Raw genomic sequence first — 12,218 nt, 5'->3', positions numbered from 1 at the left:
ACTCGCAGAGACACACTGACAGGCAGCAGTGGAGTGGGAACAGTGGATCGGGAACAGTGAAGCGAGGAACACCGGGGATGGTCTGGGTACGGAAGGGGTTCCCTGCAGGACGCCAAAACTTTGATTTAGGTGGTAAATCCTTTCCAGAGATTGCAATCGTAATGGTTATATAATAAGAGTCGCCGTAAACAGGTTTGAGTCCTAAGAAATATTGTATTCAATTACTGAATATGACTTCAACGGGCAGAATACAAATCAAGGTTACAGATGGTTCCACATTGAACAAATAATCAACAAATGGCATTGAAAATATGTATTTTATGTGGTGGTTTATGTTTTGTGTTTAAAAGTAAAGTTCAACAATTGATAGAACACAATTTAAATGGCATACGAAAAGGCTTTTAACGTCGTTCGTCTCGCACACAACCTTTTACGTCGAAGACTCTCTCAGTTTCTCTCTCGTCGATCTGCTCTTCGCTTTGGTCTGAATTCGCTCTCGACTGAATTCGCTCTTTTTCATTCTTCCTTTGCGTTCTGCAATGCTTTCGCCCTTGCTTGTTTTTGGTGCTTTGTGTACTGATGGCAAAACCAAACTCTAGTTTTCCTTTCTCCGTAACCTGCGAGAACACCCCGCCCAAATGTGTGATATCAATTTTTGGGCTGCTATCGTAAAGCTCTCCCTAGCCTTGACTTGACTCTCCTGATGCCCACACTTTGGTTACATCGACAATGCCCAGGAGGGCTTTTCCAACGCACACACAACTCAAGCACATCCATAGAGAGTTGAGCAGTCATATGCAGGACTACGCTATTAAGTCGTGCCAATGGCCCATGATAGAGTGTGTGTCCGTGGGTTGTGGCCAGTGGGTTGGAAATTGCTTTAATATACCGGAAATTGCAGGCGAGTTGCATAAATTGACACGAAACGCCCGTGGGCACAATTCGATCCCATCGTATGTAATGAGCATTGCAGACATCAGCGCAGAAAACGAGAGTGCTGCCCATACTCCACCTCGAGCTCTTATCGATTGGGTTTGGGGTTTGTGGAGTGGGGGCCGCCCCGAATTTCCGTTAATCGATGACTCGCAACATCAGTAAATTTCTAATAACCCGAGTAGAAAATCAATCGATTTTGCTGCAGATTTCTTTGCTTTAATTTGAGAAAAGAATTATGGGTTAGGCGGTGGCACTTGAAGTACGCCTGGTTCTTGGTGCCACTCTTGGTGCCAAAGCCAGAGAGCCAAACCCCGTTTGATTGAGGTACTTGGATATGGCATTGAGTGGATCCTCCTCATTGCAGTGGATCCTTAAACACATCTCGAGTATGCATATCTGGAGTATGACAGTGGCTTGCCGCTCTGTCTCCCAACTGGACATAGTTCGCCGTGCAACTGAGATCCTGAGCCAGCTAGCTGCAAGATGAGAACCAACATTAAAGTCTGTATTGTCTGTCCATCTGCAGCAATGCATTCGCATTCATATGCCCGGTCTTATCAGCTAATGGGTGATTAGGAAATTGTCTAGGTTCGGGCTTAGTTTCACCTCCTCCGTAACTGTAAGGTCGGGGCTTAGAGTCCACTGTCTGCAAAGAGGCCATTCCAGCCATTTGCAATCCCTGTTTAGCCGGTCACGACCAGACATAAAGAGTACAGAGCGCACAGCTGGTCGCTTTTTCACGAATCACGTGCGCGATGCGCGGTGCACGGTGCGTTCTGTGGTCCGTGGAAGCTGCCCGGAAGCAAATCGAAATTATCACCAATTTGCAGTCATCGAAATCCAATTATGGGGCGGGGCATGTTTGTGCGGGAGTGTGGGAGAGGTCGAACAATGAGTGTAAGTGCAGACCTCCATCCTCTCCACTATCCATGCATGCCATATGCTGGCAACGAGATACACAAAAGTGCAGCGCGAACCTGGATCTGGGACCTGTCCCCGGGTTCAGCAGCAATAATCGGATTAGGTTGGCTGCCGCTGCTGCTGGAATACAACAAAAAAAAATACATAATTTGCGAGAATTGTCACACGACACGGTCCGGGGACCCATGGTCGGGCAGTGGGCGACTTATTTGCAATTTGCGAAATGGAATCGAAACGAGACACAGGGTAGGGGTCGGGACACTAAATCATGCGTGTCAAGTCGAGGAGTTCTTGTCTCTATCAAACTCATCATAATCGCCCCTGCCTACACATCATTATCGACTGCATTCGCATTCCCGTCCCTGTGGGGGGGGGGGGGGGGGGGGGGGGGCCCCCCCTTGTCCGGGGTTCCNACTACCCTTGTGTCGGGTTCCGTTCCTCTGTTGTCGTTTAGTTCCGGCATGCGACAGATGCAACAGACGTGCAGACGGTACGGGTACTGGTCTGGGTCCGAGTCCTGGCGTTTGGGGTTGTGGCACGACCGCAAGCGGCTCTCAATGGAACATCCCGGCGGTGGAATCCTATCCGCTCCACCCCCCTATCCGCTCGTAGCTGTCACTGCTCATTGTCAGCTAAGTGCCGGGGTGTAGAACGTTGCGGGGGTGACGGCGGATGGTCACCAAACCACAGCGACAGAAGCAGCAGCCCTCCAAACGATGCTAGAGAGCATTTTCATTTTCGAGTACCTTAAACCAACTTTTTTGCTCTCCAGCAACCTGCCAGCTCTTTGTGGGAAAGGTGGAGGTGGCGGCGCTGACAGAAACATTGCATGCACAGTGGGACACACCATGGGGAAACTGTGAAAAAAAACTGAAGGCTTAGAAGCAGTTTTGAAGGCAGTCAAACAATCAGAAATGTTAGAATTACTTCAACTAATTCGAGAAACAAACAAAATACACCAACATGGCATCCCCTTCGATCTCCACCAATGCAAAGGTCTGGATCATCTCATTGAGCGCTAGCCTGGCTGTGTTTGGAGTATTCTCGCACTTTCTACTTCGTCGCAGAAAGTACTCGCATAAAGCACCCGCTCATACAGTAGACACACGAAGGGCAGGCATGCAACTTGTCATCTCGGGAATGGAGGCACTGGACACCGTAATCGATTTCTTGGAGGATGCTTCAGCGGTGCACTACTCGGCCCAGCACTCTGAGTTTGACGACGAAGTACAGAAACTGCTGCAGATGGCTTACACGCTGCAGGAGCAGAGTAGGCTGATATTTTGCGCTGGAACCCAAGATGTTTACCTGTCTAAGTCTGCTTCAGAAAGTCTCAGTGTTGGAAGCAGCTGCGATTCTACGCACAGCCACACATCGGAAATGTTTGAATAGATACTAGTACTTTACTGTGACTTTACTTTATATTTTATATTTTCGTTGTGATACTCGAGCCAAATTAGCAACAGTTTTAAATACAATTATACTTTGCATACTTTTGGAATTTGTCGATATTATTTTAATACTTATGCCATGAAACAGCGGGAGATTTCTCGGCAGATAAGATTAAAATAGAAAATAATATTTCTAAGTAATCGAATGGTTACGGTTATGGAGATACTCGCACTCCTTTCAGAGATTAGTGCTCATCAAAGTGGAAACTGACTTCGACCCACTGTGCCTGCCCCCCGCCACACACATTCCCGACCGAACGCGATACAACAAAGGCGACGATAAGACGACAGAAGCAGCCGCCGACGCTCTTTGGCTCTTCCGCTGCACTCGAATGATGATTTCGCAGGGGAGGGTGGGTGTGATTGCTGCTTGGCAGTCGACACCCGACAGCCGACAGCCGACAGCCAACAACAATAAAAGGAAATTCAATGAGTTTTGTGATAATTTCGCACTACACGAAAAACGATAAACCCGAGCAAACGAATATCCAAAGAGCAATTGCGAACGGGAAGAGAGACAGAGAGAGAGAGAGAGAGATAGAGAGAGAGAAATCCGTAAACGAGCAAATAATAAAAATTGTATGTGCCAGCAGAGAGAGGGAGAGACAAAATTATGAATAGGCAATGAGGAAGAGGAGGAGGACTCGGAAACGGATCGAGGTGGACGAAGTCGGGCGGGGTGGGTTGTTCCGCTGAGGTGTCGGATGGCCCTTGGTGGGTGATTGCTGGGGTTCCGTTCGCTTCGAGTGGTTGCAAATCAAAGGGCAACAATGCAATCAAAAAAAAAAAAGAAAATGAAAACTCCAACCCAACGTGGGTGCAAATTTAGTTATTGTCTAGAGGTCCTTGGGGCCCCTGGGGAATGCCTGGGCCATAATTTAATTCGCTCGGCCCATTATTTCATTAGTTCAGGCATTGGCCCCATGCCCCTGGAAAATTGTGCAATTTACTCTGGGAGAGTGGAGGGGATGGAATGGAATTGGGATAGGCATTTTCCAACAGCAATATTCTAAAAACTGTAACTGGCAGCTAGACGCATAAATTTGTAAATTTGTATATTTCGATTTTGAATTTGGCAATTTTAATTGTTTTGGCAAAGCCAACATGGCCACAACCGGCGACTGTCTGGCACCGTTCATTGTCTTTTGCCTGGCCCAAACATGTTGTATCTTTGCATCTGCATCTGCATCTGCTGCTGCATCTGCTGCTGCTACGAGTAGGTGTTGTGTGTCTGTAGATATTCCGACTACTGTCTGCTATTAAAATAAATATATGAATAGTTGTGTAATTATTATTTATGGGGAACAACAAATTCAAATGGCCAAATAATTCCACAAGCCTATGCCAGCGATTACGCACTCAGCACTGAAACTCTACTTTATTCCCTCCAAGTGTTAGCGGTCTTCAAGTACCCATAGAATTATGCAAGCCATTCGCTGGAAACGCACTTGAACTTCTCTGGTATCTGGTTGGTGGTCGTTGGTCGTTGGTCGTTGGTCGCTGGTCTCTGGTCCGCCGAGTGCAGCACAAATGCATAGAGACAATGAAAATTAAGTTGATGTAAGCAGAGGCAAAAGTTTATGCAAAACATTTGCCAGAACAAGAAGCTGTCAGTCAGAGCCAGGTCGAGAGGCAGAGAGATCAAAAACACATTCAGAACCGGCAGATTTAGATGCAGATTCCGGACCACAGTCCAGCCAAGCCAGAAGTATATTAAAAAAGTTGACAACGAAATCCATCTGCTTAATGGGCACACAACGAGTGTGAGTGTAAGGGGAGGGCTCACCCACGTGCATGTCCTGGTGCGCCTGTCTAATCCCTGAGATTACAAAAGGTTCCTCCACCGCACTAAGGGCAAAACTATTACGCTTGATAAATTCGAGATTAAAGTGCATTTGCAGCTGAACAGGAACGGAAATGGGGACCAGAGTAAGAGCCAGGCCCAAAGGGCATACAATTTATGGTCATACATTTGGCAGGATTTCTTTTGCTGCTTCTTTGGTGAGTGGAGGCCGGGGAGGCCTTTTAATTATCACACGTAATGACAGCACCAAATGCAATTGCTAATTAATTGCCTTGGACCTGGCGCACTCCTGTTATTCCAACCAAGGATGATCCCCCCAAATGAGGAAGGGAGGATGAATTTATGGCCCATACATTTGTTTGGCCTGACATTATTATTCCAACATGTGCGGTTAAGGGGGGTTGTTAAGGGGGTGCACATCTAGATGATACTTCTAATGCAATTTCCTTTCTTGAGAAAGTGGTTGATTCGGGGCGTTGTTTGACAAATGGGAAAATGCTTCATTAGGATTGAGGAAGCTGTCGAATTAACATTGCGAGGGTAGAAAATAATAATGAAACTCGCATAAGAAAGTCCCCAAAATATAAACCAGATAAACCTTCAAATACAACGCAATTTGAGGCTTGAACTTGAGACGGAGCCGCCTCCGCATTCTGTGGCCTAATGATGATAATCGTTTTTGCGCTGTCAAAATTGCCTCAGAATATAATGGCAATATCCATAGATAAACGCTCGTCCCATGATTAACGATGAGAGCATTATGAAAAACCCAAAGCACAGAAATAAAACTAAGCTCGGAACAAAAAGGTTCACCCGATACACAATGGAATCTTAAAGATACAACGGAAACTACATCAAAACAATCACACAGCAGATGCCAGCCAGACGATTAGAGACAATTATGGGATGGGATGGAAAGGAAGGGGGCTGGCTGCCACCCGCCTTACACATTCCTTCGATTAGGTGCACCAGCAACAACTCACTTACGAACCTACGACCAAAATCAAGTCAAGATCTTATCTGCAAAGCTCAAGCGGCAGTGGCAGCAGAAGGCAAACAACAAACGGCAAAAGTCCACTGAAATGGAAACACTTAGAATTAGAAGCACAAGCAAACGTTTTTTTTTTTTTTTTTTTTTTGTTTCTACTCCCCAGCTTTTGCCAGTTAATTTTAATGAATCTCCACAGGTATATTCGGACTCGGTTTTGTTCAGTTTCATCTCGTCTCGAGTCGGTTCGCTTTGCTTAGTTGTTTGTCGGCGGTTTTCAAGTGTGCACACGGGACGCGCTCAAAGTTCAAGTGTCGATTACGAAACTCCTGCCAACAACAGCAAAAAACACCAATAAAAACCGCAACAAAATACCCCCTGCTCCAGCATTTATTGTTGGGTTCTGTGTGCTGCAAGGCGAAATGTTGCCAATATCAAGCTCCTTCACCGCCTTCCTCTTGTCATTGCTGTGCATCATTCTGTTAACTCATCGCGGTGTCCAAGGTATTACGAGTAGCAAATTGGTAGAAAATAATCAATCAAACGACAGGTGGCAGCTCCTCCCACTGACTTGGGCAACAATTGCGTGTCTCTTTTTAAATTGGGGATAATTCCAGTTGTGGGGGAAGCACGACAATGCGAATCCAATAAATAATTGCTAATAGATGAAGCTCCAAAGCTCATTATTTGCATGAAGATAATATATTAATCATCCTTCAATGGTTAACCTCTTTGTTCTGGTGCTAAAATTTTCAATAAAATCAAAAATTTCCAAGCTCAAAATTATGATCTAAATGGCTTGCGATCCAAGTAAACTTCCACTGATGCAAACTCCCTTAAAGACTTATTTGTAATTTTATTGATGGCCCTTAAGTCATCAGCCATGCAGGGGTTGGCCTCTAGATAGCGGTCACAGCCCGTTGCTAATCCGTTTTTGATTGGGAAAAATCCAATAAGTATAATTCCGCTGGTGCAGTGGCTCCACTTTGCCTCTGACCCGACTCTGCTCTGCTCAGTCAACCAGATGGGTTACGAGCGATGCGATGCATCCATAAATAAGTCAGCGTGTGCTAATTGCACCACTTAGGGGTACGAGTACGAGTAGAAGCCACGAACCTCATGGCTGTGGCGTTGGCGGACACGCTCCAATTCACCTGATTAAAGTCGAAGCTGAGGAAAGCCGAGGGGAGGGAACAGGATGGAGGGGTAGATGGTTGCAAGTGTTTGCATAACTTTAATTAAATTTCTGCTAAATCTAATTTCTATGCTAAATCGAAAACAAACAACACCGAACGTGGAACGTGGGACGTGGGACGTGGAATGTGGCGCGCAACCAGGTCAGGCGAATAAAGTGTCATCCAAGTTGGATTTCGATGAGAGCGATGGCATCTCCAGCAGCAACGGAAACCGGACAGGGATGCAGCAGCCCGGAATGCAGGCAGAGGGTGGAAATGGCAGTGGCAGCTATGATCAGGGCACGGGTCGCAGCTTTGGCGGAGGCGGAGACAGGACAACTGTCAACGAAAGAGGAGGTGGAGGTGGTGGAAGCAGCAGCAATCGCCCAAAGATACACGGCGTGCGGGTAACCGTTGATACGGGCGATGGACAGCAGCAAACTAAAGGTAATTAGATTGGCACTCACCCACACCAAAGCTCTGAGCTTGAAATGCAACGAAAAAGAGAGTAAAAATTGCAATCCCAAACAAAACTGTAAAGAGTCCAAAGAGAGCGTGGAAATTACGGACAGCGGCAAGCACAAGAAGCGGGTGGGCATCCACACGGACATCACGTTCGAAATAACCTCCGAGGGGGAGGGCAACGAAACTAGCTCGGCCCAGAACCATGGCGAAAAGGGTGAGTGAGAAAGTGAGAGTCCAATGTCCACTTTCAGTCTCGTTTAACCCATTTCACACCTTCCCAATTTTAGAGGACGCCAGTGTGCCCATCTATAAGGGCCGCGGTGGCAGCGACTCCAAGCACAAGACCCACAAGACTTACGATCCAAAGTCACAGTGGAATCCCAACTACTCCAGCGAGCATCGCGGCTATGAGGCAGGAGGCAGTCGAGGCGCATACTACCCACAGTACTATCCACAGCATGAATATAACAGTGGAGGATCTGGCTCAGGGAGTATTCATCGCACAGGCGAGACTTGGACTCACTACGTTCCAGTGTGGACAACAGAACGAGCACCACAGGAGCAGAGCCAGATCTACCGCAGGCCCAGCTGGAAGCCCTGCTACTGCATGTCCTCCACCGATTACAGGCGTCGGCGGGACAGCAAGGCTAGTCGGGGAATAGCAGTTGGAAATAGAGCCAAAATCAATAGTGGAGTGGTGCAGGTGATCGATGGCAAGCTCGAAAAACCCTTCTCTTGAAACAACATGCTGGATATGTATTCTACTTTCACAATAATAATAAAATTTCATGTTTTTTACTTTTATGAAGAATTTTTAGCGTGCTAGTATCGAAATTCGTATTCGTTTAGTCTCTCGTAGTGTCAGTTGCTCCCAATGGTATGCATTAGAGATCGCATTATTATCTTAGATACAACCAAAAATGTTTTACCACACGATTATGAGCAAAATTATTCGCGGACTATACTGTTTTTACTGGCATGTCCTTAATCAGACAAATTAAAAATTTCCCAATTTTACATAATTGGATTTTTTTTTAGTTTAAATTCAATAATCCGAATGCACTGGCAGTGTCATTTGTAAATAAATGTTTTCGTTAAATTTGTAATAAGAAACAATTAATTCACGATTCATTAACCATTAGTATCGGCTTGGACCATCACTAGGCGCAAGATGTCTTCTCTATATTTGGCTCTGGTGCCAAATATCTGCACGGCTCTGGTCAAAATAACGGGACCGGATAAAGCAAAAACCGATTACAGCGATCCATGCCAAAGCCAAGAGGAGAGCACTCATCAATAAGTCGGCAGAGAAGAGTGCATCGACAGCGAAGGTACGCCAAGCACTCGGAAAGTCCAGCGGGAGCAGATGAATGCACAAAGAGGGGCAGCTAGAGAGAAGACAGACTGCTGGTGTAGACCGCCGCTCTCCACCTGTCTCAGGTACGTGTACTGTATGTATAGATGTGTGAGTGCATTAATTGCACCGCTCTAAACAGCCACCGCTGCCGCTACTTTTAGCTACCGCTCAACGTAGCGGGATACAAATAAGTACTCCACCGAAAAAATCACAACGGTCTTAACTGCAAATGCATGCCAATTAATTGTGTGACAACATACATACATACATACATACATAGTTTATTTATTAATTTTATGCGCCGGGATTGTTGTGTCTTCACATTGCCTCTCATTACAGTTAACCCGCTCTCTTGGCATAGCTTTTGCTGTTCTATCACTTCTCCCCATCAGCCAAACGTGAATAACTGTTATTTTTCTCTCGCTCACGAAACTTTCTGTGCTGCTACTGCAACCGTTCTCCCCCTCTTCCCATCAGATTTTGCTGCTTTCGCTTTCGCTTTTAAGCAAAGCTTCTAGCAATTTTCGGGCATTTCTTTTTAATAAGTTTGAAAAATTAAATATTTTGTTGTCAGCAGATCGCCTATGCCAGCCCCATAATAAAGTTTTAAATGTTTAAATATTTAATCATTTCGTTATAGATTCACAAAATCTCAGAGCTCTGTTTCAGAGCGCGAAAGGTCATTTGCTGCTTAGGAGTGGACACTGTAGGTGCTGACCTTGCCGTTGTCATCAACGGAAGCGGTGGCCGCGTTGTAGCCAAATTGCTTTCCATTAACATTGTAGTTCTCGCTCTCGCCAGTGGCCAGATCCTTGTAGTTCTTCACATGACCGTCCGAGTCGAACTGTGGGAGGCAGAAACGCATTGAATAGAAATTTGTTCAACTCTCGTGTCGAGCACAACTCACCTCAGATTGGGAGGACCACTTGGACTGCTTCTCCCATTGCTTGGTCTGGTAGCCACCGGCACCGGCACCGCTGGCTCCAAAGTTGCCAGCACCAGATGCCTGCTGCTGCTGCTGTCCGCTGGCAAGTCCGCCGGAGACACCAAAGTTGCTCTGACCACCCAGGAGAGAGCCCTGAGTGCCGCCCAGCAGAGAGCCGCTCAGAAGAGAGCCGCTCAGCAGAGATCCGCTGCTGCCCGCATTCAAGGCGCTGGCAGAGTTCAAGGAGCTGGCGGAGTTCAAGGAGCTGGCAGAGTTGAAGCCAAAGCCAGAGTTGGAGTTGAATGCGGAGTTGGAGCCGAAGCCTGTGTTGGCCCCATAGCCACTGCCCGTCTGGGTCTGCGCAACTTGGTTGGCACTGAGGCCACTGTTGTAGCCGCCGGCCGTGGACAGTCCGGAGCCAGTGCTCACCGTGCCGGATGCTGCCTGCTGTCTGGCTGTCTGATGTGCCTGGTTAATCAGCTGATGCAGCTGCGAGCTGCCCGCTTGCTGGACATTGAGGCCTGCCGAATGGCCGAAGGAGCTGCCAAAGTTTGTGTTGAAGGCTGTGTTGGAGCCAAAGTTGGAGCCGTAGGACAAACGGCTGGATGGCTGCTGCACCTGAATCTGGGGAGCCGATGCGGTGGTTGTGACCTTGCGCTGGTAGTAGTGCTGAGTGCTGCTTGGCGCCGCGACGATCTGCACTGGTGCCGGCTGCTCGACAACGCGCTCCACAAGATGCACGTACTTCTCGCTGCCGCCGGAGGGAGCGGAGTAGACAATCTGCCTGGGTGCCTGGGACACAATCTGCTCATGGCGAACGTACTCGACATTGGCGCCGCCCCTCACGGGCGCTGTCTGGACCGTCTGTTGCACTCCATTGACGAGCTGGGACTCCGAGTTCAAAGTGTTGGCAGCGCCAAAGTTAACCTCAGCGCCGGCATTCGAGTTGTCGGCAAACTCCACATTGCTGCCCACATTGTGGGCGGCAGCAGCTCCAAAGTTTGACGAGTGGCTGGTCTTGAAGGCGGCATTGCTGGCAAACGAAGAGCCAAACTGGGCAGCGTTCTGGGCGCCATAAGAAGCTGCATTTTGGGCACCAAACTGGGCAGCATTCTGGGCACCAAAGGAAGCAGCATTCTGGGAGCCAAAGGAAGCAGCGTTCTGGGAGCCAAAGGAAGCAGCGTTCTGGGAGCCAAAGGAAGCAGCGTTCTGGGAGCCAAAGCCAGATTCGTGGCCAAAGTTTGAGCCAGCACCAAAAGACTCACTGGCACTGCCCTGGCCGGCGGTATCTACGGCACCAACGGAATCGTAGGAGCTTTCCAGGTTGCCCAAACTGCTGGCATCGCCACCAACGCCTGCCCCAAAACTGGCCGATCCACTGGAGCCATAGCCCGCATTCTTGCGTGCTGTCTCGATGGCTTGCTGGTGGGCAGTATAGTGGCTAAGGGAGGTGCAGAAAAGTCCAAATTAGAACAGACAGAAGAGTGGGAAAGAGAGCTCAGATTGGGTTTTGAATTTTGAAGTACCATGTTGCTTGCCAATGGGGAAAATTGTAAATATTTTTCATCAACATTTGCCACACGGCACTTACCGACTATGAAAGTCGTCCCGCTTGAGTCTACCCACACGACACGTCATCGTTGCAGAATGAAAGAGAGATCATCATAAGTCGAAAGCTCGGTCAAAAATGACAACCCCCCGACACTTACCTGCCCTGGAAATCTGTAAAGAGACAGAAAATCTCATTAGTTGTTTAATCGAAACATGATGTAAGAAGCTGCCTTATCGCCACGTGTAAATATTACACAAGTTCGTAGTTCATTCAGTGGAAAATACGCGATGACGACGGACATCACATCATTCACAGGATCAAAATATCACTTTTCTTGATTATATTTCAAAATGTTCTACCTGCAGTAGCCACACCCAGGCACAGCGCCAATATAAGCAGCTTATTCATGTTGAGGGAAAATGTTATTTTGGTGCGGAAAACGTTCGATGCTCGATGCTTGAAATTGTACTAATGAATCGAGCGAATGGAATCGCGCTTTAAAGCCCAGACGTTGAAGACACAACGCCGATCGCTGATAAGCGACAACATCAAATCCATCCAGCCATCCATCCATCCATCCATCCATTCATCCATATACCAACTCAGACTTGAACCGATTGATTCTTGACCTAGAGAGGATGCCG

The 12,218-nt window shown here is 47.5% G+C and overlaps 2 protein-coding genes across 3 annotated transcripts; one reads left to right on the top strand and one right to left on the bottom strand.

Moving 5' to 3' along the window:
* Nucleotides 1-6,333: 6,333 nt before the first annotated feature.
* Nucleotides 6,334-8,512, top strand: LOC117587646. Its single transcript, XM_034278532.1, has 4 exons — nt 6,334-6,604; nt 7,438-7,722; nt 7,817-7,954; nt 8,028-8,512. Exons 1-4 carry the CDS (start codon nt 6,523-6,525, stop codon nt 8,477-8,479), a joined length of 957 nt encoding a protein of 318 aa, XP_034134423.1. The 5' UTR covers nt 6,334-6,522; the 3' UTR covers nt 8,480-8,512.
* Nucleotides 8,513-9,701: 1,189 nt separating this feature from the next.
* On the bottom strand, nt 9,702-12,055 carry LOC117587639 (fibroin heavy chain). Of its 2 annotated transcripts, XM_034278523.1 has the most exons (5): nt 11,934-12,055; nt 11,732-11,744; nt 11,614-11,640; nt 10,005-11,463; nt 9,702-9,941 (listed from the first exon to the last, which is right to left on the bottom strand). In XM_034278523.1, the coding sequence occupies exons 1-5, from the start codon at nt 11,980-11,982 to the stop codon at nt 9,789-9,791; spliced, it is 1,701 nt and encodes a 566-aa protein (XP_034134414.1). In that variant the 5' UTR covers nt 11,983-12,055; the 3' UTR covers nt 9,702-9,788. The 2 variants fall into 2 exon arrangements, with proteins under 2 accessions (XP_034134414.1, XP_034134415.1); XM_034278524.1 differs by lacking the exon at nt 11,614-11,640 and having other exon boundaries at nt 11,934-12,053.
* Nucleotides 12,056-12,218: the final 163 nt, after the last annotated feature.

Source organism: Drosophila guanche, unplaced genomic scaffold (assembly GCF_900245975.1).
Source record: "Drosophila guanche unplaced genomic scaffold, DGUA_6, whole genome shotgun sequence".
In the NCBI taxonomy this organism is placed as follows: domain Eukaryota; kingdom Metazoa; phylum Arthropoda; class Insecta; order Diptera; family Drosophilidae; genus Drosophila; species Drosophila guanche.
Note: the sequence above shows the minus strand (reverse complement) of the source record. Positions and strands in the feature narration are given on the sequence as shown.

What these genes read in the sequence shown, in the direction of transcription:
- LOC117587646 (XM_034278532.1), top strand. Translation starts at nt 6,523, where the DNA reads ATGTTGCCAATATCAAGCTCCTTCACCGCCTTCCTCTTGTCATTGCTG. An exon ending in TGGACAGCAGCAAACTAAAG is followed by an intron (nt 7,723 to 7,816) that starts GTAATTAGATTG and finishes AAAACTGTAAAG; the next exon opens with AGTCCAAAGAGAGCGTGGAA. An exon ending in CCAGAACCATGGCGAAAAGG is followed by an intron (nt 7,955 to 8,027) that starts GTGAGTGAGAAA and finishes TCCCAATTTTAG; the next exon opens with AGGACGCCAGTGTGCCCATC.
- LOC117587639 (XM_034278523.1), bottom strand. Translation starts at nt 11,982, where the DNA reads ATGAATAAGCTGCTTATATTGGCGCTGTGCCTGGGTGTGGCTACTGCA. An exon ending in CGGGACGACTTTCATAGTCG is followed by an intron (nt 11,464 to 11,613) that starts GTAAGTGCCGTG and finishes CACCTCCCTTAG; the next exon opens with CCACTATACTGCCCACCAGC. An exon ending in AGTGGTCCTCCCAATCTGAG is followed by an intron (nt 9,942 to 10,004) that starts GTGAGTTGTGCT and finishes TGCCTCCCACAG; the next exon opens with TTCGACTCGGACGGTCATGT.